Genomic DNA, 27047 nt, shown 5'->3' with positions numbered 1-27047 from the left:
TAAACACAGTCATAAAATAACATTCCAATAAGCACAATCACAATAACAATGGGCGGGCCACATGTACAGGATAAAAACGATTCAAAGACTCTAATGAGACAAAAATAGGAGCAAGTTATCTGCAGGGAACTCGTAAAAACACACATAGTTGTGAAGCTAAACTTCCCATTTGGAGGGCATGTATTCCAGTGGGAAGAGCTTTGAGGGGTGCAATGGTGTCATATTGTGCATCTAAAATTGTGACACTTAAAATGATCAAGTGTCTGGAGAGCAAGCCCTATGAGGAGTGGCTTAAAGAGCTGCACATATTTAGCCTATAGAAGAGAAAGCTGAGAGGAGACAGGATGAGGGTCTTGTATAAATATGTGAGGGGAAGTCTTAGGCAGGAGGGAGCAGGCTTGTTTTCTGATGACCTGGAGACTAGGTCCACCCGCGTCTCAAGTGAAGTTGGTGGGAATGAGAGAGTGCCTTCTCCACTATCGATCGCCCCTCACCTCTGGAATGCCCTCTCTAAAGAAATAAAGACGTCCCCTTTCCTCCTCTGCTTCAAAAAACAAATAAAACCCTTTTTTTGCACTTTAGCATATGGAGAGGAGGAGGACTAGGGAGCGACAGTCAGCTCCTTCACCTATGATCAGAGATTTTCTTTGTCCTCTCCCCTTGGCAGGTCGACCTGGTGCTATCAGATATTATAGCAACAGCCAACCTTGATTTTTTTTTTAAAGTGAAATTTAGGAGTTCAGAGGTTTGTGTTCTATGGTTGAAATAATTATTATGTTTTTATGGTTAGATATAGCTTTATTCTGTAACTACTTGAGCAATTTTAGGCTTTATTTATCATTAGCTTGGGTCCCGATATTGCTCGGGGTATTTTAAAAAGTCAATTTTTAATTGCCCAGCATGCATAAGCTTGTGGATTAACTACAACTCACATCAGGCGAGGTTAACTCCGGAAAACTACATCAGTACTTAGACTTTGTTATGTTGGGCAAGTTTGCTCTAGCTCCATCACCAATGGGATTCAGTGTGCTCTTTAACATCATTGGCGAGGGAGTTCTACAGCCAGGGGGCCACCACTGAGAAGGCCCTGCTTCTAGTCCCCACCAAATGCAACTGTGATGGCGATGGGGCCTCCCCAGATCATCTTAAGGTCCTAGACGGTTCGTATGGGAGATATGTTCGGACAGGTAAACTGGGCCAGAACCGTTTAGGGTTTTATAGGTGAGCACTAGCACTTTGAATTGAGCCTGGAAGCTAATAGGCAGCCAGTGGAGCTGGCGTAGCAAGGGAGTTGTACGCTCCCTGTACCCCGCTCCTGTGAGCAACCTGGCTGCCGAGCGTTGGACTAGCTGAAGCTTCTTGCAGTACTCTATTCAAGATGTAACCAGAGTGTAATCCGCCTTGAGTCCCCTTGGGGAGATAGGGTGGAATATAAAGATAATGATGATGATGATGATTATACCTGACCTGCCTTCTTTGTCGGAACAGGAGACTGCAAACCGAAGGCCCGTGTCCCCAAAGTCAAAGGGGAAAGGAAGAAGAAGAAGCAGCAGCATCCCTACCCCTTGGTGCCTTCTCAGCTCCCGTTGCACCAGCTTTTGCCTCCGCTTTTGCTGCCGCAGCCACCACTCCAACATCTGGGGGAGCTGCAGCCACAGGGCTTTGGGGGAGAGGGTGACACCAGCCCCCGCAAGGAGGAGGGCACTCCCCCCATGCCCGCCCTCAACGCCTTGACCTCGGAAACCCCCGGTGAGGAGGATGACGCCAAGCAGCGACCCATCATCCCCATGCTGTATGTGGTCCCAAGGTGCAAGAAGGCCCCCTCAGAGAAGCGGCGGATGTCCTGTCAGGAGGTGTTTGAGCGCTTTGTCTCGAAGGAGTCAGTGGCCCCCTTGGACCTGGGGAAGAAAGAGGAGGAGGAGGTCGCAGGAGGGCGTCCAGAGCCCAGTAAATTGCAGGTAGGATCTTGTTTTTGGGGGAGGGGGGGTATGGCTATGAAACACTCTGTGATCAGATCTCCATCACAAGTGATTTTTTTTCCGTGTCAGGAGCAACTTGAGAAATTGCAACTCACTTCTGATGTGAGAGAATTGGCCGTCTGCAAGGACGTTGCCCAGGGGACACCCGGATGTTTTGATGTTTTACCATCCTTGTGGGAGGCTTCTCTCATGGCTCCATGGGGAACTGGAGCTGACAGAGGGAGCTCATCTTTGTTCTCCCTGTATTCGAACCTCCAACCTGTCAGTCTTCAGTCCTAGTGGCACAAGCTTTTAACCCATTGTGCTACCGGGGGTGGCTCTTCAGTGGTGGCAGGAGCCTAAATTCCCTGGAATATCCATAGGTCCAAGCACCAAGCAGCCCGACCCCGCCCCACCTCCCAGGGCAGACATGATCTGGTGCCTTCAAGGTCTTCAGTGGTGGCAGGAGCCTAAATACCCTGAAGGCACCAGATCCTGCCTGCTCCCGGAAGTGAAGCAAAGTCAGGCCCGCTTAGTACCTGGACCTATGGACACTGCAGGACAAGGGGAAGGCTTGCCACCTTGGAAGGCTCCTTGCCTAAGAATCCCTTTCTGGAACGCATGAGGTTGCAAGAAATTAGCAAAGCAAATAGAGGCACAAATGCCACTCTCTTGGCCCCATCTCTCAACAGATGTGCAGGGCATGATGTGCACAACTCACGCACATGTCATTAGGGGGTGGCTCCTGGAAAGCCAGCAGAAGGTGTCCTTCGCCTATGTTGGTGTAACAAATTTTTGATTCATGCTCCTTTACCCCCACAATTTCCCTGTCCCAGTCTCAATAACCCTACCAACTTCAAGGCACCCTAAAAAGTCCACAGTTGTGGGGAACAGGCCAGCATCTGGGTGGCGTGGTGGTCCTGGGAGCAACCTATACCCAGACGACCCCGCCTGCTTCCCTACGCGGATCCCCTTCCCCTCTCTTCTTCTCACAGATCACAAGTGATCTGTGATGAGATATCCTACACAAGTGATCTGTGATGAGGCCTCCAACACAGGTTAAAATAATAATAATAATAATAATAATAATAATAATGCACTTAAACACAATTGGCGCTGACAAAATTACCATCTGCCAGCTGCAAAAGGCCACCTTACTGGGATCTGCATGCATTATTCGCTGATACATCGCACAGTCCTAGACACTTGGGCAGTGTCCAACGTGTGGTCCACTACAGCAGCCACCAGAGTGTCTGCTGAGGACTCATCTTGTTGTGTTTCAAATAATAATAATAATAATAATAATAATAATAATAGATGTATTACCTGCCTCTCCTGCAGATCAAGGCCTTGATAGTTTACCTGTAACGAATGCCACTGGTTTACTTTTTCTCTGCCATTCGAAAGAGACTGGAGCCAGAGGCAGTCCCATGTTCAAAACTGGAATTGCTTCATGCTGGGACTGAACCTTTAAAATGTACAACACACTGTTTCGATTGTGTTCTACATTTTACATTATCCCCAAGATATATAAAGAGCATACCTGACACGTTCTGTTTTGTTTTAACATATAGAAATAGCAGTATTTTTTTGAACACAGAAATGGTGTGGTTCCCATTCTTTTACAGAAAAAAAGTGCTGACAGATAACATAGTATTGACATTCCACATTATGTGATTGTGTGTTTCTGGGCTCTCAATGTTTTGTTATTGCATAATGTGTGTGATTCCAGTTTATATAAAAAATGTCATGTCTGATCTGGAAATGTGGATGGGGCATTGCCTTTCCAAGCCACCAAATTTTCAATACTATCATTGCACCATCAGCTCTTCATTTAACTGATTTTTTTCTTCTGTTTCAAGCCTTTATATTGTCTCTTCCTGTCTTGTCATCCTCAGCAGAACCTGTAATGTCTATATCTATATACATAATAGAAGCAAAAATATGTGTGTGTGTGGTTGGGATGCCCACTTACACAGACAGGCTCCCACCTCCATAAACAAAGTTTACCCTACAGCCAGAGAGCCCACTGAACCCCATTGATGAGCAAATTTGCCCAACATAAGTCCTGATGGAGTTTCTCGGGGTTAACCTGGCATGACGTGAGTTGTAGTTCATCCACAACATTATACATTTTGCAAAATTAAAACAATTGGCTTTTTCAGTCTGTAGCCTCAAAGGCCATGGTTTTCTCCTGTTTTTTTAGTTAGAATATTTGGTGCATTGCTTAGACGGATTTGGTTTCTCAAAAGCATGTGTTACACCAATTTTCATATTTAGTGCTGTTTTTTGAAATCTATCTGTCCTTGACTCATAAAGGAGGAGTGCCATTTTTTGGATTTTGTCCTTGGCTAAGCAACCTGCCTATCTCTTCGAAAAGGCACTGCATGTTTGGGACGCCTTTGAAATTTAGCAGCAGGACAGTATAGACTTTGGGCACAGACTCCCATTCCTGCCCTGTTTGTGTCTGTGTCCTTCTTACCTCGCTCTTGCTGTTGTCCTGTCAAGTCACCGCCTGCACATGTCACGTTCTGTACGTCTGTCTCTTTGCCAAACACACTGTTTCACACTCCAGACAGTGAGGAGCTTCTTTTCCATGTCCTTCTGTCCTTTCTATCAACTAATCTCAACCTTTCGTCATCCAGAGTTTTGGACTGTGTTTTCTATACAGTCATTCAATGCATCCAATGCTTATTTTTCCTATGAGAGGCAACAATGGCAGACTTAGATTTAGAAAGTCATCCTGGTCCAGCTTCTAAAACTGACTCATAACATTGTTCTGTCTCCACGTCACAATAAAATAGTCCAGTACATTGAGGTGTTAACCTCTCTGTCCTGGAGGCTCTTTCCTAGGAGGAAGATGCAAAACACTGTGCTCTTCTCTTTGAGAAACCAGTGTGTTGCTCTATTTGGAAGTGATCAATCTATTGTTATTGGTCTGGGCCCTGTCCGTGGGAGATCATAGCATGATAGAATACAGAATTGGAAGAGACCATGTGGGTTATCCAGTCCATCCCCTGCCAAGCAAGAAAAGCACAAACAAAAACATGACCACCCAGCCTCCTGTCTTGTCATTTGAACCTGTTGCCTGCTAGTGTCCAGCAGGACAGAAAACAAGCCTCCTCCCTCTTCCTTATGATATACTTCCAAATATTTAAACATGAAGAGAAGGGAGATAGAGATCTTTTCTAAGAACAGTTCCAAGATCTCAAGAAATCCAAGCAACTATGTTTGTAGATGGTCTTGTTTCTCTGTGCTGCATTCTTCGCTACAGAACAGTGGGAAGTCTTGAGCTGTAGCCTTAACAGAAGCATATCTTTGGTGTGAGGAGGAGGAGGATTGCTCTTGCAAGTTCCTGTGTGAGTAACCCCACCTTCACCTGTTTCAGGCCGCCCCGCGCTTGGATGATATCACTTTGTGGCGGATCCCTAGGAGGGAGAGGCGGGAGTTGTTCGAGCATGTTTGCGGCCAGCCAGCGAGATACGCGGCCGCGCTGTTCACCCGGATGGTGCCCCCGGATGAGCTGGAGCGCTGGCGGAGCGCCGTCAGCTACCGCGGGGGCCAAGGGAAGCAGGCACTGCCTCGCAACGTGGTGGCCCGCTTGCGGCGCCTCTTGTACCAGCGCTACTCGGACATAGTGGCGGCCGATTGGAGGAAAATCCGTTCGAAAATCGACAAGATCCTTTGTGCTTAATGGGGGACACCTTGTGGGGCATTGATCCCCAGGCTGCATCTGAAATGGCTCTGAGTTGTGTCCCTGTAAAGACAGAAAGTTGCCTTTTAAGCCTGGGAGTTTTGTGCCAGGAATTGCCAAGAAACCAAACAGCAGAACTGTGTCTGTCCGTGTTTGCGCTGCTGGCCAACGCTTGGCTCCAGCAGATGCAATGCGATGCCCTCCCTGGCTGTGAAATGCCTGTGGCTTGCGGCCTGGCAATACATTTTGTATGTATTCATTGCCTTCTTCATCTTTGTGGACCCTTTCATTGTGTGCCCTAACATTGTATTAGGTCAATTTTGTGTGTTTCTCCTCCCTGCCTGTTTGCAGTTGAGTCATCTGGATGGGTTTGGGGCAACCAGGGAGCCATAATTGTACGGCACCCTGACATGTTGGGATGATGGTGAAACTGTCAGTATGTTTGCCGGGCCTGAAACATAGGTTTTTCTTTGGCAAAAGGCTTTCCGAGCCTGCTGATGTGCCACAATGTCATTGTGTTACTACTGTGTTTGTAGAAGGCTTTGTAATGGCTGGGAGTGGCCGCTGTGAACAGCAGGGGAAACTAAAAAGCCAGAGTAAAGGTCTGATTCATTCATAACTGGTTTTGAGAAATGGATTAATGCTTCTATATTTGGGGGATGGGAAGGGGTGAGCAAGGAAGAGCATGTGTTTATTTATTATATACCGTAATTCCTCCATTGTAAGACGCCACTGATTGTAGGAAGCACTCTAAGTTCAGTGCCACCATCACCACCAGCCAAAATACGTAAGACACACCTGAGAATCTGAGATGCACCCATATTTTGAGAAGTTTATATGGGAAGTGTGTCTTAGAATTAGAAGAAATGTAGTATCATGTTGCATTTATCTTGGTTTCGTGGCTGAACCAGCATCTCCCAGCGCAGTACTCACTCTCTCAAATGTTCAACATCCGTATCTTCGAGCTGATACACGAATAGATGAAAGAGTGAATGACTAAAGGAGTTGGCTGTCACCTCAAGCAGACAGAATTTTGACATTCGATAGAGAAGAAACAACCTGTGGATAAGCAGAAGGCAGTCATCTATAATGAATTGCTGGTCATTATGGCACTGCTTTGTCGGTGGTGAGTGTTACTTCAGGATATCAATTTTGAAAAAGCAGCAAAGGTCACATAGAACGGAGCATGCTTCTGCTCCTTCACCAACTTTTGTATTTATAGACACAGATGCGTAAAATACACACACACACACATTAATATAAAGTAGATTTGAGCACACAAACGGATGGTCTCATCTTGTGTGAGGTTTTCAGAATCAAGGAGAGCCACAATCCTTTGTGATTAAAAGAAGATAAAGGTATAGAATCATAGAATCCTAGAGTTGGAAGAGACCACTTGAGCCATCCAGTCCTACCTCATTCTGCCAAGAAGCAGGAAAATCACATTCAAAACACCCCCAACAGATAGCCATCCAGCCTCTGTTTAGAAGCCTCCAAAGAAGGAGCCTGCACCACACTCCTGGGCAGAGAGTTCCGCTGCTGAACAGTTCGCACCGTTGGAAGTTCTTCCTAATGTTCAGGTGGAATCTCCTGTAGTTTGAAGCCTGTCTCCAGGACAGCAGAACACAAGCTTGTTCCCTCCTCGCTATGAATTCCCTTCACATCTTGATACATGGCCCTTATCATGTTTCCTCTCAGCCTTCTCTTCTGCAGGCTAAACATGCACAGCTCTTTCAACTGCTCCTCATAAGGCTTGTTCTCCAGACCCTTGATCCTTTAAGTTGCCTCCACTGGACACATTCCAGCTGGTCAACCTATCCCTTCAATTGCGGCGCTCAGAATTGGACACAGTATTCCAAATGTGGTCTGACCAAGGCAGAACAGAGGGGTAGCAAGACTTTCCTGGATCTAGGCACTAGACTCCTATTGATGCAGGCCAAAATCCCATTGGCTTTTTAAGCTGCCACATGACAATGTTGGCTCATGTTCACCTTCCTCTCCACGAGGACTCCAAGATCTTTTTCACACATACTGCTGTTGAGCCAGGCGTCCCCCATTCTGTATCTTTGCATTTCATTTTTTTCTGCCTAAGTGGAGTATCTTGCATTTGTCCCTGTTGGACTTCATTTTGTTAGTTTTGGCCAAGCATCTCTCTAATCTGTGAAGATTGTTTTGAATTCTGCTCCTGTCTTCTGGGGTATTGGCTCTCCCTCTCAATTTGGTCCCATCTGCAAACTTGATGATCCTGCCTTCTCACCCGTCATCTAAGTCATTAATCAAGATCCTGAACAGAACCGGCCCAGGACAGAACCTTGCTTATGGAATTCCACTTGTTACTTCTTTCCAGGAAGAAGAGGCATTGGGGAGAATTACCCCTCTAGGTTCGTTCACTTAACCAATTACAGATCCACCTCACCGTAGGTTTGCCTAGCCCACATGCCCTCCAGCATTTTTGGATTTCTGCTACATTCTACCACATTCAGGAGTATCTAAAAGGGATATAAAGTCCTGATCCTTCAGAAAGCCAAGAAACCATGTGCTTGCTTCAGTGTCTTACCTTTCGTAACACACTTTTCAAAACAGTGAAAACAAAATTGATTTCATTAAATCAATACATTACTGGAGAAAATGGAGAAGAAGCTCTTTCTTCTCCTGGGCGATGCTCAAAGAACACAGGCAAGGGAAAGTCACCTAAACATTTTCCTGCTGCTGAACAGTGTTTTTAGAAACCTGACATTTCCATATGCTCGTTCATCGGCGTGACTTATAGCCACATTGAATCACCATTGCTAGGCAACCACCTCTGTCACTTGACAAAGTGTTTTTCGCATAATTGACCTCCACGGTTTTAAATTTGGGCGGATATGCGCCATGCATTACGGCAAACAGGTAGGTGGGACCATTGTGTGTGCATTCATTCATCCGACGGCCCTGAAAAGCCATTTCAGAGGAAGGCAAAAGGAGTGCCTCGGATTTGGCCTGGAATCCAAATGCGCCCCGGAGTTCGCCTGGTAAATGGAAAAGTGTGTGTAGGTTGTACAAATAATAAGAGTTGGGTCACGATTCACTCGTCTTGTCATCAAATGGTAACTTCATGCATGATTTAATCCAGCACTGGTAATACAGAGGCTCTGCAGTAAAGCTCTAGGCACATAGGGAGGTCGAGGGGGGACGGTCTTGCATAGTGTATTCTTTTACACTTCATGAAAACCAAGACTAAAATTTCACATTGTTTTTTGGTTTTGATGGTCTCGAGCATCTCCAGGTCAGGCTAGGAGAGACCACTATATAGATAATACCAAGCAAGCTGAATATTCTGGTGCAATTTAAGGCAGAGGATTATTTTGTGTTAATAAGACATTTCATAGAATCATAAAGTTGGAAGAGACCTCATGGGCCATCCAATCCAACCCCCTGCCAAGAAGCAGGAAAATTGCATTCAAAGCCTCTGTTTAAAATCCTCCAAAGAAGGAGCCTCCACCACAATCCGGGGCAGAGAGTTCCACTGCTGAACAGCTCTCACAGTCAGAAACTTCTTCCTCATGTTCAGGTGGAATCTCCTTTCTTGTAGTTTGAAGCCATTGTTCCGCGTCCTAGTTTCCAGGGCAGCAGAAAACAAGTTTGCTCCCTCCTCCCTATGACTTCCTCTCACATACTTATACATGGCTATCATGTCTCCTCTCGGCCTTCTCTTCTTCAGGCTAAACAGGCCCATCTCTTTAAGCCGCTCCTCATAGGGCTTGTTCTCCAAACCCTTGATCATTTTAGTTGGCTTCCTCTGGACACATTCCAGCTTGCTCCCACAAACCTCCATAAAAGATTCTGCTAAATGGTTCCCAACCTTTTTTTTGACCAGGGACCACTTGACTAGGGACCACTCTTCAATACTCAGTTTTAGATTCAGTTTGGTTATTTGGTTTGTTGATTCGGAAAATTGCATTGGATAGACCACATCAGCTCTGTTTTCTTATACAGAACATATGCCATCCAATAGTCGCCATTTGCTTGTCCACAGAAGACCATATTTAATTATCTAGAGCTGATGTGGTAGTAGTAATCTTTTGTGGGTAGTCATCCTCTCCCCTTCCAACATCCCCGTTACCTTGGCACTAAAAGGGTTTTGCGAGACCATTTACTCTAGTTGCCATGTAGTAATGGCAACTAGAGGCAATGCTGTAGTAATGGTGAAGCCGTGAACCATATTTTTGTTCTTGTGGACCACTAGTTGTCCATAGACCACAGGTTGGGAACCACTGTGCTAAGCAAATGGGTCATACTCCTATAGCTTCTGGGAATGGTAGTCCATCATGTTTGCTTCCCATCTCTAATGTTGCCATATTCCAAAGTGTGACTTCTGAGCATAATATTTCACTATGTATTTGACTATGTTGTGCCTCGCCTCAAGCCGAAAGGAGAAGCGGGTATCATCATCATCATCATCGTTGTCCTCAGAGTCCCATGTAGTTGTTGCTTCCATAATCCTCGGCAGATGTCATCCATAGAGCTTTACTTTTGATTTCTTATTACATTTTTCATCCCATCTTGTGACGCAGCAAGGTGGTTGTGCAGTGCTGAGTATGGAGTGGCCGCGGAGGCCTCTTTGGTGGTCTGTGGGATGCCTTTGTCCTCCTCGTTGGTCAAGCCAAAGCAGCCCAGATTAGAGGAAATGTTTAAAGGGGTTGGCCGTTGTGTCGGACTTGCATTCACCTTCAAAACTGTGGCCACAGAAGCTCTCCTTTGTCCTCTGCTGACCAAAGGACATGGATGGACTTGCTCCGGAGCTGTCCATTGTAACAAGTCTCTTCCATAAAGTGATGATGTTCCTTTCTCCCTCCACATCCTCAATCCCTTCTGTCCCCTTTCTCCAGACGACGTCTACATTCTCTAAGCTGAAGATGGAGATCAAGAAAAGCCGCCGTCATCCATTGGGCAAGCCACCCACCCGCTCCCCCTTGTCCGTGGTCAAACAGGAAGCCTCCAGTGATGAAGGTAAGTACATGGGCCCTGGTTGGGATCAGCAGCATTTAAGGGTTTGCAGCATGTTATCTGATTGCTAGCTGCAACTTCTGTAGCCATGCCCGGACCATGGAACCTTGTCTTTCGTGTACCTTTTGGAATTTGGACTGCTTTAGGACTTTGGCTCTTGACTTGTCGGCGCAACCTCACTGTTTGGCATTCTAGTATTTGGCTTTGACTCTAGACTGGTGACTTGGCTTTCCTTTCCATTTGTTCGCTTGGGTTCTGTTTGTACCATGGACTAATTGGTTTGAACTTGGACTGTAATCCTCTTCTGTCAGTGTTTTGAGGTCACGGCTCATGACAGCCGCAGGTTGTGCAGGGCTAGCAAGAAAGTCAGTTGTCCTAGAGGCATTCTTGGTATCCATCTATCACCGAGCCTCTTGGTAGAGAGCCTTCTTCAAACCAAAAACCCTTCCTGTGTTTGATTGCAAGGCTGTGTGTTGAGGCTTAATGACTAAGCTGTGCATCTTTCTTTCACAAACAGCAATCCTGCCCTTCCACACATGTCTCCCTTTCTTGACAAGGTTTAAAGTACCAAAAATGACCTGCCTTGCAATATTTCCTAACCTGGTATGTTTGAGGCACATTGGTTGCCATCCCCAAGCTTTGGCCCTCTGGCAATCCAAGATTATAGCGTGCCTTGAAAGGGTCCTGCTTACAAGCTTTGGAGATACCAGATAGCCCTGAAGCTATTTCATGTGACAGGGAAGATATGGACTAGTACCATGTTTGTGTTAGAATTCTATTACATTCATAAAATTTCCTGAAAACCTGCCATGAGCCGAAAGTCAGTGACTGGTTCTAGTCTGTGGACCATCTTCCCCAGCATATGATGTAGCTTCAGAGCTATCTAGTATCTTCACAGAAAAGGATTTTCTCCAAGATCTAACCTTGGAGAGCTGCTTTTTTTTTTTGGTCGTGTCAGGAGCGACTTGAGAAACTGCAAGTCGCTTCTGGTGTGAGAGAATTGGCTGTCTGCAAGGACGTTGCCCAGGGGACGCCCGGATGATTTGATGTTTTTATCATGCTTGTGGGAGGCTTCTCTCATGTCCCCGCATGAGGAGCTGGAGTTGATAGAGGGAGCTCATCCGCCTCTCCCAAGATCCGAACCTGCTACCTGTCTGTCTTCAGTCCTGCTGGCACAGAGGTTTAACCCACTGCGCCACCGGGGGCTCCTGGAGAGCTGCTGCCAATCACAGAATAATAAGATTGAAAGGGACTACATGGTCTATCTAGTCAAACCACCTGCCATGTAGGAAAAGCGCAATCAAAGCACCCTTGACAGTTGGCTATCCAGCCCCCTTTGGAGACTTTGGAAAGTCTCCAAAGAAGGAGCTTTCACCACACTCCAAGGCAGAGGATAATAATGATAAACTTTTATTTATACCCCACCACCATCTCCCATAGGGACTCGGGGCGGCTTACAAATAGCACACATGGTATAAAATACAGTATATCAACATTAAAAAATACAATAACAGATTTAAAACCAGACATATAAAATTGACAAAAATCAAATATAGCAATAGTCATTGATTAAAAACCCATGCAATCAATTTAGCCTTCCCTAGCTAAAGAATCATCTGGCTGCTATCTTAGGCATTACCAAAGGCCTGTTGAAAGAACCAAGTTTTTAGTTCTTGCCTGTAGTATGGGGGCTTGCCTAAATTCCTTGGGGAGGGCATTCCAGAGCCGGGGGCCACAACTGAGAAGGCCCTCTCCCTCGTCCAAATCAACCGTGCTTGAGACAGAGGTGGGACCGAGAGGAGAGCCCCCCTGGCAGATCATAGAGCCCGCACCGGTTCATATGGGGAGATGCAATCATGATGATAGGCTGGAACCGGGTAGGGCTTTATCGGTTAATAATCTGAACTTTGAATTGGGACCAGAAACTTACCGGCAGCCAGTGGAACTGCTTCATTAGGGGCGTGGTACACTCCCTATAGCTAGTAACCTGGCTGCTTGGCATTAACTGCACTAACTACAGTTTCTGAGCCGCCTTCAAAGTCAGCCCCACATAGAGTGCATTGCAGTAATCCAGTCTAGATGTAACTAAGGCGTGGACCACCATGGCTAGATCAGGCTTTTTGATGTACGGTTGCAGCTGGTGCAACAGCTTTAACTGTGCAAAGACCCTCCCGGCCATCGCCGACATCTGAGCATCAAGTGTCAGCACTGAGTCCAGGAGGACTCCCAGACTGTGGACCTGTGACCTCAGGGGAAGTGTAAACCTGTGGAGCACAGGTAACTACCCTATACCCTGATTGATCTCACGACTGGCCAGGAGGGCCTCTGTCTTGTCTGGATTAAGCCTCAACTTATTAGCCCTCATCCAGTCCATTACAGCTGTCGGGCACTGGTCCAACATCCAGGTAGCTTACTTGGATTTAGGCTAGAGTCATCTGCATAGAGATGGCATCCAACTCCAAAACACCAGATGGCCTCTCTTCATGTCGATATTGAAAAGCATGGGGGAGAGAATGGGACCTTGCGGGATCCCACAAGTCAATGGCCAGGGATCCGAGCAGATGTCCCCTAGCATCACCATCTGGGAACGGTCCTCCAGGAAGGAGAGGAGCCATTGCAAAGCAGTACCCCCAAAAAACCCATTCCGGAGAGCTGACCCAGAAGGAGACCATGATCGATAGTATTGAAAGCCATTGAGATGTCCAGGAGAACCGGCAGGGACACACTCCCCCTGTCTAGTTCTCTGCGGTCGGAGGTCATCCAAGATGGCAACCAAAGCAGTCTCCATTCTGTGATGAGGACTAAAACCAGACTGCGAGGAATTAAGATAATCCAAGAGTCCCTTGAGCTGAGAAGCCACCACTCGCTCCAGAACCAGGATTGCACTGTTGAGCATAGCTGTCCATCTGTTGGGGATGCTTTGATCACACTTTTCCTGCATGGACTAGATGGCCCTTACAATCAAGAAGTTCTTCCTCATGTTCAGGTGGAACTTCCTTTCCTGTCATTTGAACCAATGGCTCCGAGGACAGCAGAAAACAAGCCTGATCCCTCTTCCTTATGACAGCCTTTCAGATATTTAAGCATGGCTATCATATCTCCTCTCAACCTTCTCTTCTGCAGCTAAACAGACCCAGCTCTTTAAGCCGCTTCTTATAGGGCATAGTCTCCAGGCCTTTGATCATTTTAATCGCTCTCCTCTTGTTCATATCTCTCTTGAATTGTGGGGCTTAGAATTGGACACAGTAGTCCAGGTGATGTCTAACCAAAGCAGAATAGAGAGGCACCATGACTTCCTTCAGTCTAGGCACTAGACTCTTTTTGATACAGCCCAAAATCCCATTGACTTTTTAAGCTGCTGCATGTTCAACCCTTGGCTCATGTTCAACTTGTTGTCCACCAAGACTTCAAGATGATTTTCACATGTTCTATTGTCGAGCCAAGCACCACCCATCCTGTATCTGTGCATCACTGATAGTTACTGGTAGTCAGTGCAGGGTTGACTGAGCTCTGAGGCAGAAGGACCAAAGGCAATTTGCGTTCTCCTCAGTGACATAGCTCTACCAGTCAGGCTTCATTGCTATTGTCATCATTATAGATTAACAGCCACAAAACTGATTTTTCCATTCATTCACTGAACATATCCAAGGCATTGACATTTGATTAGCAGACAGTTAGAGTTGCCCTAAGCATCGATTGCCTCCGAAGCATACCCAGAATTGGCTTTTGGAAGGCAAGGGCAGAGTTGGATTTGCAGGTGACACCTGACAACCGTTTTCTTATTCATTATATCTTACTCCTGGCTCTTTTATCCTGGCCTTTACTCTGCCGCTTGGCAATCCAGTGCTGACATTGTGGTGTTTCTTGCTTCTTGCGATCGCGAGTCGCAGACCTGTCACGGATGTAGCAGCGACATTGTCTCTCGCCGATGTTAACAAGACGGCTGGGAGAGGAGAGACCTTTCCCCCTTGGCTTTGGGGAATCGATGCATGCTGCCGTTTTGCCCACACTGGTCCCTTTCCTTTGAAGTGTAGTCATGGAACAGTGACAGAAGTCCTTAGCCCTCGTGCGCACACATGGAACAGGCCCTGAACGGGATGACAGCTGGCAAATGAAGGGGGCAAGACCCTCTCTTCAGGCAACGTTTGAAGTCTCTGGATGAGCTGGGTGCTCCATTCCTTCAAGCGAGAGAGCGAGCCCCGAGATGTGTCTCTGAAGCAGCAAGACATTTTAATCTAATCAGGATGTTTAAAACTCAGGCTTGAAAGGTGGAACAGGTCCACGAAGTCAGGTTAGGCATTATAGTAAAACAAGAGTTATTATATTAATCTCCATGTCAGGATACTCAGTTGGTTGGCACTATTATTTGCCTACCATTTCTTACCTTCTGTGTCTTGTAGTACTTGTTTCAGTCCTAGATGGGCTCTTGGAAGGCGTATGCCTCAAAATATTTTATATACACTTTAATTATATTCCGCTTTATCTCCCTAGAGTGAATTCCAGTACACACATAAGGCAAACATTCAATGCCTTTTTACATGAGCAACGACATACAACACACCAGTGGTTCCCAACCTTTTTTTGACCAGGGACCACTCTCCAGCATTAGCACCAAAAGAGTTATGAATCAGTTTTTGGTCAACTTTAGATTCAGTGTGGTTATTTGGGTGCTGATTCAGAAAATTATTATTATTATTATTATTATTATTATTACCATTATTTGTTGTATTTGTATATTTGTATCTCAACTCCAAAGGGAACTCAGGGCAGTTAACAGTGTTGGGAACAATACAATGCCATCGATTAAAATAGTATAAAACATCGAAATTGACCTTCCTCTCATAAAACATTAAACATTATTAAACACATCACATAAAATAACATCACATTTCGCACAAAGACATAGCCGTTGTCTTTGCCCTATCCTGACTTTATCGCCGAGAAGAGATTCAACGTTGCACATCAGCTCTAGTTTCTGATATAGAATATATGCCATCCAGTAGTTGCCATCTGCTCGCCCACAGAAAACCATATTTAATAATCTAGAGCTGATGTGGTCTAGCCAAAGCAATTTTCTGAATCAGCACCCCAAAAAACTCCAGGAACAAGCCTAAAAATGAAGACCACTAAAAAAAAAATTATTTGTGATTTTGTTAACGCTCATGTTAAAAAAATAAAATAAAGGGAGGCAGCTGAGGTTGAAAAAAATCATAAAGCGGAGCACGAGACCCAAGAAACCGTTCCTAAATGGCTTTAATAATAATAATAGTATTAGGATTAGGATTAATGTTAGTATTACTTTGGGGGACTAAAAAGAGTCTTACAAAGGGCTGCTTTCCCATTACAACTCTTGTGTTTGGCAATGGGAGCTAATAATAATAATTATTAGTATTATTACTACTACTACTCTGGGGACTCTCGTTCTCTCTCTCACTACCTTGTTCATGCTGCCGGGCGAGTCTTCTAATACGGAACATACAATGCCTCTATTAAAGCAGCTCTACTGGCTGCTGATAACTTGCCGGCCCAATTCAAGGAGCAGGTTATGACCTATAAAGCCCTGAATGGTTCAGGCCCTGTCTATCTCTGCGATCACACATCTTCTATGAACTGGCCCTCCTCTCACTCCCACCACCATCCCAAGCGCGGCTGGAGGGACAAGGGACAGGGCCTTGTCAGTGGTGGCCCCCCGCCTTTGGAACGCCCTCCCAAGAGAGAGAAGACAGGCTGTTGAAAATTATTAGCCTCAGGCCCTACCCTGGCCATCTGTTAGGTCCCTGCTCTGCACTTTACCCACTTCCCTGGCCCTATGCTTCCCCTTTCGCCTTGCCCTCCTATAGCTGTTCAGCAAGCCTTGCAAATAAATAGCTCCAGGCCCTACTCTGACCATCAGTTAGGAACTTGCTTTGCACTTTATCCACTTCCCCAGCCCTATGCTACTTCGTTGCACTAGTCCAGCCGTCTCATAGTTGTCTAGGCCCACCCACTGTTAAATTCTGGCTATTAGTAGTTGAATTTTGCCAGATGGAAATTACTACTGGAACTAGCTTTTAAATTTTAAATATGGGTGGCTGTTTCAATAGTATTATGTTTATGTTTTATAATGTTTATTCCTTTGTGATAGTAATTGAATGCTTTACCTATGCTGGAAACTGTCCTGAGTCCCCTCGGGGAGATAGAAAGGTATACAAACAAAGTTTGTTTATTTATTTATTTATTCTCCGCCCTGGCCTGGGAAGCTTCCCAAGGCCGAAAAACTGCTGGTGAGCACAACGGCCTCCTTTCCTTCTCTCCTTCTCCTTCTTTCTCTCCCTCCACTGGGTGAGTCTTCTTCACTGGCCGAGAAAGCCCTTCTCTCCCACTTCCCTGTTGTCGACCTTTGCAACCCGAAAGACAGTTGCATCTGTCAAGTAGGACAGATTTTAGGTCTCGTGGTCCACCTGTGGGCCAGCGGCGCATGGGTGGGAACCATTGCAACACACAGCTAAGGTAAAGGCCTTCCCCTTTTCCATCTCTGGCATTTGGAGGCAATGCTCAATTTTTGGCCATGGCGAGGTTCTTTGGTTCCTTTTTCCATGGCAGCATGTCTGCATGGGGTGCCCTTTTACCTTCCCGCCGAGGTGGTACCTATTGATCTATTAATTATTTATTTATTTACAGCTTTTATATTCCGCCCTTCTCACCCCGCAGGGGACTCAGGGCAGATTACAGTGTACACATATATGACAACATTCAATGCCAATTTTTGACATACAAACATATACTGACATACACAGAGGCTATTTAACTTTTTCTGGCCGCCAGGGGAGCTGTCACTTTCATTGTCCATCTGCGACAATGATGAAGCACTTCCGCATTCCCCGCATGCTTCCCTGCTGGAATGCTTTGCTGGAGTCTTCTTTATGGCCTCATAAATCAGTTAATTTAGCCTCCCCACACTTTAAGGTGGTACCTTATTTTCCTACTTCACAGATGCAACTGTCTTTTGGGTTGCAAAGGTCGACAACAGACTACACAATTGGTTGGAAACCCACTCCAACCCGGGCTGGCTTCGAACTCATGACCTTTTGTTCAGAGTGATCTTAATGCAGCTGACACTCAGCCAGCTGCGCCACAATCCCGGTGCTACTACTCACATTGCATGCTTTTGAACTGCTAGTTAGGCAGAAGCTAGAACTGACAGTTGGGAGCTCACTCCGACTCACGGATTTGAACTGTTGACCCTCCGGTCAGCAGCCTTTCCTCCAGCTAAAGGCATTTAACTGCTGTGCTATCACAGCCCCATAATTTATGTTGCAAGACCCATAAGCCCCTGCCAATGGGATGAGAGATTGGGGATTGTTATCCAGATAAAGAAATGAGGAGTCAAAGCTCATGTGGCAGCATGCCTTGCCATTTCCTCTTTCTCTCCTTTGTGTCTAACGCAACTCTTATTATTCCTCTTATTATTATTTTTAGAAACACTTCCGTTCTCTGGAGAAGAGGATGTTGGCGACCCCGAACTCCTCAAGTCCTTGCTTTCCCTCCAGTGGAAGAACAAATCCCACAACTTTATTGCTGAGAAGAGATTCAACGCTGCTGCTGCCCTGAGCGAGCCGTACTGCGCCATCTGCACCCTCTTCTACCCTTATAATCAGGTACAGGGGCAAAGATGGGATAGAAATTGGATAAAATAAGAAGTAGCAGTCGCCCCTATGTTGTGCTAATGCAGGACTCGTCGGATTTTTAAGCCGAGGGCCGATTCATGATCCCTCAGACTGTTTTTTTTTTCAAACACTATAGTTTGAAGGAAAAAAAACACAAACTCCTATGTACACGGTACATATCTTATTTGTTGTGCCAAAAAGATATGAAAGAATAGCACAGCATTTGAAATGAAGAACAGTTTTAACCAACATAAACTTCAGTATTTCAACAGGAAGTGTGGGCCTGTTTTTGGTTGATGAGAGAGTCAAGTTAATTCGGAATGTTGCTGTTGTGTTGTCGAAGGCTGTCATGGTCGGAATCACTGGGTTGTTGTGAACTTTCTGGGCTGTATGGCCATGTACTCGAAGCATTCTTTCCTGACATTTCATCCACATCTATGGCAGCCATCCTCAGAGATTGTGAGGTCTGTGAGGTGCCACATCTATGGCATATCTATAGCAGGCATCCTCAAAGATTGTGAGGCAGCATTTGGCCAGGCTTTTAATATGCAAGGCCATTAAATGCCAATCAAGGTGGCCAATTGCAACATTCACACTTGCCTAAAGCAGACAAGAGTTATTTCTCTCATCCTGGACATCCCACGGGTATATAAACCTCACTTGCCTAGTTTCCAACTGAGGATTTTCGCAAAAGTTCAGGAGAGAATGCTTCTGGAACCTGGCCATACAGCAAGCCAGTTGTAAGGTCTGATGGAAACTAAGCAAGAGGGGTTTATATATCTGTGGAATAATGCCCAGTGTGGGAGAAAGAACTCTTGTCTGTTGCAGGTAGGTGTGAATGTTTCTATTGGCCACCTTGATTAGCATGTAATGGTCTAGCAGTTTCAAGGTGTGGCTTCTTACTACTTGTGGGAATCCTTTGTTGGGAAGTGAGGCAATTGGCCACCTTGTATAGCATTGAATAGCTTTGCAACTTCAAAGCCTGGCTGCTTCCTGCACGGGGAAATCCTTTGTTGGGAGGTGTGTAGCTGGCCCTGATTATTTCCTGTCTGGAATTCCCCTGTTTTCTGAGTGCAATTCTTTATTTACTGTCCTGAGTCTAGATTTTTCTTAGTACTGGTAGCCAGATTTTGTTCATTTTCATGGTTTCCTCCTTTCTGTTGACATTGTCCACATTCTTGTGGATTTCAATGGCTTCTCTGTGTAGTCCAACATGGTGGTTGTTAGCATGGTCCAGCATTAAAAACTCTAGAATCAGGACAGTAAATAAAGAGCAGCACTCAAGAAACAGGAGAATTCCAGACAGGAAACAATCGGGACTAGCTAACAACTCCCAACAAAGGATCCCCCAGGCAGGGAGCAGCCAAGCTTTGAAGCTGCAAGGCCATTCATTGCTAATCAAGGTGGCCAGTTGCAACATTCACACTTGCCTCAGACAGACAAAAGTTCTTTCTCCCACCCTGGACATTATTCTACAGATAATGCCTAGTTTCCAACAAACCTCACAACCTCTAAGGATGCCTGCCATAGATGTGGGCAAAATGCCAAGAGAAAATGCTTCTGGAATATGGCCAGACAGCCTGGAAAACTCACCGCATCCCGTTGTTGTTGTGGTGGTGGTGTGCCTTCAAGTTATTTCAGATTCAGATCAACCCTAAGTCTTTAAAGTTTAGGACCAGGTAAAGGGCCTCGGAGGGTGGCATCCGGACAGCGGGCCGTAGTTTGGAGACCCCCATGGCAAATGGGTGTGTGTTTTCTTTGAAGACCTCACAGATGGAAAAAGAATCTGCCCCACTGCCCTCGGGCGAAAGCACCACGCTCCAGCCGCCTCTGAGAAGCGGCCAGAAGACTAAGCCCCTCATCCCTGAGATGTGCTTCACGTCCAGTGGCGAAAACACCGAGCCCCTGCCTTCCAACTCCTACATCGGCGAGGACGGGAGCAGCCTGCTGATCTCCTGCGCCAGGTGCTGCCTGCAAGTCCATGCCAGTAAGTGGCCCAAGCCATGGTTGCCCACATTCCTCTGGGGCATTGCGATCTCTTGATCTCCCCCCTCTGCTAACCCTAGACAACATGAAAGCCTTCCTTAGAACATTGTTTCATGACTTCCCGTGGAGGGTCTGGTTGATGCCAACACTGAGATCATTGTGGTACCAAAGCTTTTTTATTTAAAGAATCCTAGAGTGGAAGGGATTCCAAGGGCCATCCAATCCGACCCCATTCTGCCAGAAAGACACAATCTAAGCCCTCCAGCCTCTGCGTAATAAAAGTAGTAGTAGTAGCAGCAGTAGTAGTACTACTAACAATAATAATAATTTATTATTGTTGGCATAATAATAATTGGAATAATAAGCAACTGGAAAAGCTTACACAATATGAGGATTTAAAGATAGAACTGCAAAGATTCTGGCACAAGCCAGTAAAGGTCGTCCCAGTGATGATCGCCACGCTGGTTGCAGTGCCTAAAGACCTTGGCCTGCACTTAAAACAATCAGCGCTGACAAAATGACCACCCTTCAGCTGCAAAAGGCCACCTTGCTCAGATCTGCATGCAATATTCGCCAATACATCACACAGTCTTAGACATTTGAGAAGCATCCGACATGTGATCCAGTACAAAAGCCAGCAGAATGATCTTGTTTGCTGTGTACTAATCTTGTTATGTATCATATAATAATAATAATAATAATAATGATAATAGAATTCTAGAGATAGAAGAGACCTCAGGCAACATCCAGTCCGACCCTCTTCTGTCAGGCAAGGAGACACAATCCAAACCTTCCTGACAGATGGCCATATAGGTTCTGCTTGATAACAATATTATTATTATTATTATTATTAATAATAATAATAATATCCACGGAGGAGATCCCAAGGGCTATCCAGCCCAACCCTGTTCTGCCAGACTGGAATGCACCATCAAAACCTTCCTAACAGATAGCTATCCAACCTCTTCTTACAACCTCTAGAGAAGGAAACTCCAATGGAATCTCAGGCAGACAAATATTACCAAGTCAAGAAACTCTTCCTCAGGTTTAGGCAGAATGCCTTTCCAAGGTGATTGAATACAGGCTCCACTTGTCCTGTAGTTGCGCTATTTAAGATGGTTTCAGCCAGCTGGTTTTTAATTGATTGACCATTTGATTTTTTAAAAAATGATTGTTTATTGTTTTAAATTGATTTTATAGTAAGTTGCCCTGAGACTTTCATATGGATGGATGGATAGATACCATATATACTCGAGTATAAGCTGACCTGAGTATAAGCCGAGGCACCTAATTTTTACCACAAAATGTATTGTACTAAGTATAAGTCAAGGGTGGGAAATACAGCAGCTACTGGTAAATTTCAAAAATAGAAATAGAAATAGAAATCGATAAAATTACATTAATTGAGGCATCACTAGGTTTTTGAATATTTATATAAAACTCTAATTTACGATAAGACTGTCTGATTAAACAATTATTCTCACTTTATTCTAACCTTCTCCAATGTAAATGTGCTTACGTATCCTTCTAATAATAATAGAGTAAAATAATAAGTGTAATAAAATAATAATAATGGAGTAAAATAATGGAAATGTAATAATAACAGTAATAATAGAGTAAAATAAGAAATATAATAATAATAGTAAAATAGGAAATGTAATAATAACAATAATAAATAAAGTAAAATAAGAAATTTAATAATAATAGTAATAAATAGAGTAAAAGAAGAAATGCAATAAAAATAATAATAATAGAGTAAATAATGTAACGGTAATAATAACAATAAATATGGTAAATAAATGTAATAAGAATAAGTAGAGTAAAATAAGAAATGCATTCTTTTTTAAACTTTAATTACATTTGGCCCAGCCATAGATTTTAAATGTGCACTGTATTTTGTTTAATATTTATGCTTTTTGTGTATGAGATGTATTTTAATTGCTTTGTATTGTATTTGTTATTGCTTGTTTTGCTTGTATTGTTGTATTGTGGGCTCGGTCTCATGTAAGCCGCACCGAGTCCCATGGGGAGATGGTAGCGGGGTATAAATAAAGTTTTATTATTATTATTATTATTAAATGTAATAATACCAATAATAAGTAGAGTAAAATAATAAATGTAATAACAATAATAAAGAGAGTGAAATAATAAACATAATAATAAAATAGAGTAAAATAATAAATGTAATAATAATAATAGAGTAAAATTATGTAAATTAGGAGCATAGTGTCTAGATCTAGGGAAGTCATGCTACCTCTCTATTCTGCTTTGGTTAGACCACACCTGGAATATTGTGTCCAATTCTGGGCACCACAATTCAAGAGAGATATTGACAAGCTGGAATGTGTCCAGAGGAGGGCGACTAAAATGATCAAGGGTCTGGAGAACAAGCCCTATGAGGAACGGCTTAAGGAGCTGGGCATGTTTAGCCTGAAGAAGAGAAGGCTGAGAGGAGATATGATAGCCATGTATAAATATGTGAGGGGAAGTCACTTAAGACCTGGCTTTTTACTAGAGCATTCGATCTCTGTTGATTTTTAATTTTTGTATGTATGTATTTTATCTTTTGTAATTTAGCTGTAAATCGCCTGGAGCATTCTCGGATGGAGGGCGATTAATAAGTTATTAAATGATGATGATGATGATGATGATGATGATGATGATGATGATGATAGGGAGGAGGGAGCAAGCTTGTTTTCTGCTTCCTTGGAGACTAGGACGCGGAACAATGGCTTCAAACTGCAAGAAAGGAGATTCCATCTGAACATGAGGAAGAATTTCCTGACTGTGAGAGCCGTAGAGCGGTGGAACTCTCTGCCCCGGAGTGTGGTGGAGGCTCCTTCTTTGGAAGCTTTTAAACAGAGGCTGGATGGCCATCTGTCAGGGGTGATTTAAATGCAATATTCCTGCTTCTTGACAGGGGGTTGGACTGGATGGCCCATGAGGTCTCTTCCAACTTTTTGATTATATGATTCTGTGATTCTATGAAATGTAGTAGTAATAATAACAACAACAACAACAACAACAATACATGTAATAAAAATAATAACAACAGAGTAAAATAATAAATTACTTTGACTCGAGTATAAGCCGAGCGGGACCTATCTATGGTGCATAGATAGATAAAGACATAGATAGATAGATAGATAGATAGATAGATAGATAGCACTCTCTCCCCAGTGATGGCTTAGTAAAGACAACTTCGCCTCCCTGAGATGTTCTGAAACTTCCACTCTTAGAACAGTATGTTTCCCCTCCTTCATTGGATGCTGCCTTCGCAGTGGATCAGACTCTTGGTCCACTTTGTTTGTCCTCATCTGTCCCAACAGCAGCTGCTTCCCACGATCTCGAAGTCAGAGGGATGTCTATCCCAGCATCTGCTATCAGGTCCTTTTGAATGTCTAAATGCAGAGCGTGTGCTCTGCCCCCAAAGCTGTGGTCCCTCTTGCTTCCCCGTGTCATCAAGATGCTGTTTCATTGTGGGCTCTTTCACCGATAATCACATCCGCGTTCCCTCTTGTCTCTCCGACAGCCTTGTAAAAAAGTATGTTCTCTCTCTTCGCTTCTTTAGTATGCCTGCTCTTCTGTTATTTGTGAAATCTATCGCCTGCCACCCTTAATCTATCTCCTGGCAGCATCTCTCAGTGCTGGGCTTCCAGCTACAGAGGCTTCGATCAATAAGGTGCCAGTATGGAGCTCTGTGTTGAATTCCAAACATATCACCTTTGGGGATAACAGTCTCTTGCTGAAGTTGCCTCTCTTATGTTCAGGCACCAGCGTTTGCACCTTTCTTGGAGTGTTCTATTTTACATGCTGCTTTGTCGGTCCAGTTTTCTCTCTTGTTCTGGCTATTCCTTAGGGCTTGAGTGCAGATCACATCCTTCTCACTTGAATCATTCCTTTGGTGCAGATTCCATCCCGGTATTTGGATGCAATTGGGACCAAACAGCTCTAAGGATTAACATTGGACCCTTGATATCTGCTGAGGTTTGGGTTCCAGGGATACCATAATTGGGAGACTCGGGTCCCATTATATACATGGATGTAACATCATGGCATTCTTTACATAAAAACGGGAAACCTGGTATCCACTGAAGAAGACCATTTTACGCTGGGCATGGTTCCTTATGCTTGTTTTTCTGGTTCTGCCATCAATTTTCAGATCCAAACTTTTCATGTTGGCTACACGCTTTTTAGACATAGAGGCATCCTTTCACAACACAATAATTCGGTTTTACTAGCGAACCCAAGATGAAATCAACCCTTAGAAGAGTTTCATGCAATTTATATTATACTAGCGGTCCCCTGCGTTGCTGTGGCCCAGTAATGAGAAAATGTTGGTTTCTAATATATGTAATGTCTTTATGCTTGTGGGTTGAAAGTATTTCTTGTCGTTTCTTTGTCAGTGTTGATGTGGATATTGTCTGGTTTGCCTACTCTGGAACATGCAACATATAATTGTCCTTATTTAGGGGTCCCTTTCAAATCAGTGATACTGCATCTGTCATATACATATGTGTGTGTGTGTGAATGGCTGGATGACCCTTTGTCAGGAGGGCTTTGATTATGTTTTCTTGCCCTGAAGAAGGGAGTTGGACTGGATGGCCTTAAGGCAGCATTTCTCAACCTGGGAAGTCAAGACCCCTGGGGGGGGGGGGGTCACCAGGGTGTGTCAGAAGGGTCACCAAAGACCACCAGAAAACACAGTATTTTCTGTTGGTCATGGGGGTTCTGTGTGTGAAGTTTGCCCCAATTCTGTCATTGGAGGGGGTCAGAATGCTCTTTGATGCTCGTGAACTATAAATCCCAGTAACTACAACTCCCAAATTTCAAGGTCTATTTCCCCCAAACTCCATCTGTGTTCATATTTGGGCATATGGAATATTTGTGCCAAGTTTGGTCCAGATCCCTCATTGTTTGAGTCCACACTGCTCTCTGGATGGATGTGAACTACAACTCCCAAACTCAAAGTCAATGCCCACCAGACCCTTCCAGTGTTTTCTGTCTTAGGAGTCTTGTGTTCCAAGTTTGGTCCAATTCCATCATTGGTGGAGTTCGGAATGCCCTTTTATTGTAAGTAAACTATAAATCCCAGCAACTACAACTCCCAAATGACAAAATCATAATGTTTTGAGTGATGGTCACTCCTTGTGTTGTGAGACGTTTTGTTGCCAAATTTGGTGTGATTTTGTTCATTTTTTTTAAGGTACTCATTACGCACAGAGCATTTATATATATATAGATTTCTAGCTTGGGTACCTGGTGTTGCCCAGGTTATTTGAAAAAGTCATGTTTCTTTATTTTACAAAATATTTAAGTTTGTGGGTGAACTACAACTCACATCATGCCAGGTGAACCCCCTAAAACTCCATCAGTACTAAAAGTTTCTTATGTTGGGCAAGTTTGCTCTAGATGTATCATCGGTGGAGTTCAGTGTGCTCGCTAGCTGTAGGGTAAACTACAACTCCTGCTATGATGAGTCACTCCCCTCAAACCTCTCCAGTAGGTTGAGTTAGTCATGGGGATTCTGTGTGCCAAGTTTGGTCCAGGTTCCTCATTGGTGGAGGTCACAGTTTCTCTGGTTTTGGATGAACTACAACTCCCAGAAAAGAGTTGTAGTTCACCCAAACCCATCCAGTAATCAAATTTCAGCATATCGGGTATGTGTCTAGTTTGGTTCAGCTCCAGCGGTGTTTGGGTTCACAGGGATCTCTGGATGTAGGCGAACTACATCTCCCCCAAATCAAGATGAATTTTCTCCAAAGACATGCAGTATTTTTTGCTGGTCATGGGGTCTCTGTGTGCCAAGTTTGGTCTAATTCCATCTTTGGTGGAGTTTAGAGTGCTCTTAGATTGTTGGTGAACTATACATCCCAATACCTATAAGTCCTATAAATCATGGTGAATTCTCCCCAAACCTCTCTAGCATGTTCGGTTACTGATCAATTCCTGTTTGCTGTATGCCATAGAAAAGAATAGGAAAGGGCTAAGGGAGAGGCAGTGGGTGGGGTCACACAAATTCCACACCAATTGATTGAGTAAGAAATACTGTGATGTCTGTGGTGGAGGAAACACATAAAATCTAGGATAAAATTGTCCCCGTATGAAAGCATTAATTTGAGTGGCAGGCAGTATGGTTTGTGGAGGATATTGGCCGGGCTCTTGGACATGTTTACGACACTCACAATAACCTGCATTGTAATTGCAGGGGGGAGGGTCTCTGTTGTCTCCTGAGTCATAGGAGGTACAGCTGTTTATGGAAGCAGGAGCTTGTTTGTGCAAGTGCACACCCCAGCCATATACACACATACATATTTTCACTTTTATTATGTGTATAGATATAACGTTCATATAATCTTAACTGTATAAACAAGCTTTGGATTTTTTCTCTTTCCACTTCTTCTGTCCTACAGTTGATTCTAGAATGGTTTCCTCTACATGCTGCTCCATGCGATTCCTCACAAACATTGTCATCAACAATGTAGTGATTAAATCTCTGGAGGTTTTTAAATGGAGGCTGAATGGACATCTGTTGGGAGGGCTTTCACTGTTCTTCCTTAATGGTAGGAGGGTCTTGAACTAGATACCCTTTGGGGATCCCTTCCAAGTCTGCTTGGGAGTCCAGTAGAGTCTCCTTCTCAGTGTTTTTGTACTGAGGCTGTGGATAGCAATCTGTCAGGAGGGATCGGATTGTGTTCTCCTTCATGACCGAAGGAGCTTGGTCTAGATATCCTTTGGGGGTCCCTTCAAAGTCTAGGCAAGTATAGACTGCCTGGG

The 27047-nt window shown here is 44.4% G+C and overlaps 1 protein-coding gene across 2 annotated transcripts in view; it reads left to right on the top strand.

Moving 5' to 3' along the window:
- Positions 1-27047, top strand: part of KDM4B (lysine demethylase 4B) — a 228728-nt gene that overhangs the window by 178905 nt on the left and 22776 nt on the right. Inside the window, exons 11-14 of one of the 2 annotated variants that reach the window (XM_060784971.2) lie at positions 1489-1958; positions 10521-10641; positions 18097-18275; positions 20049-20271. In XM_060784971.2, coding sequence (XP_060640954.2) covers positions 1489-1958; positions 10521-10641; positions 18097-18275; positions 20049-20271 — 993 coding nt within the window. Of the gene's footprint in view, positions 1-1488; positions 1959-5346; positions 6272-10520; positions 10642-18096; positions 18276-20048; positions 20272-27047 lie in introns of those variants that run through there. The other variant, XM_060784972.2, reaches the window with a different exon arrangement.

This window comes from Anolis sagrei, chromosome X (assembly GCF_037176765.1).
Source record: "Anolis sagrei isolate rAnoSag1 chromosome X, rAnoSag1.mat, whole genome shotgun sequence".
Classification (NCBI taxonomy): Eukaryota; Metazoa; Chordata; class Lepidosauria; order Squamata; family Dactyloidae; genus Anolis; species Anolis sagrei.
The sequence above is the reverse complement of the archived record's forward strand: the minus strand, read 5'-3'. Positions and strand labels throughout refer to the sequence as shown.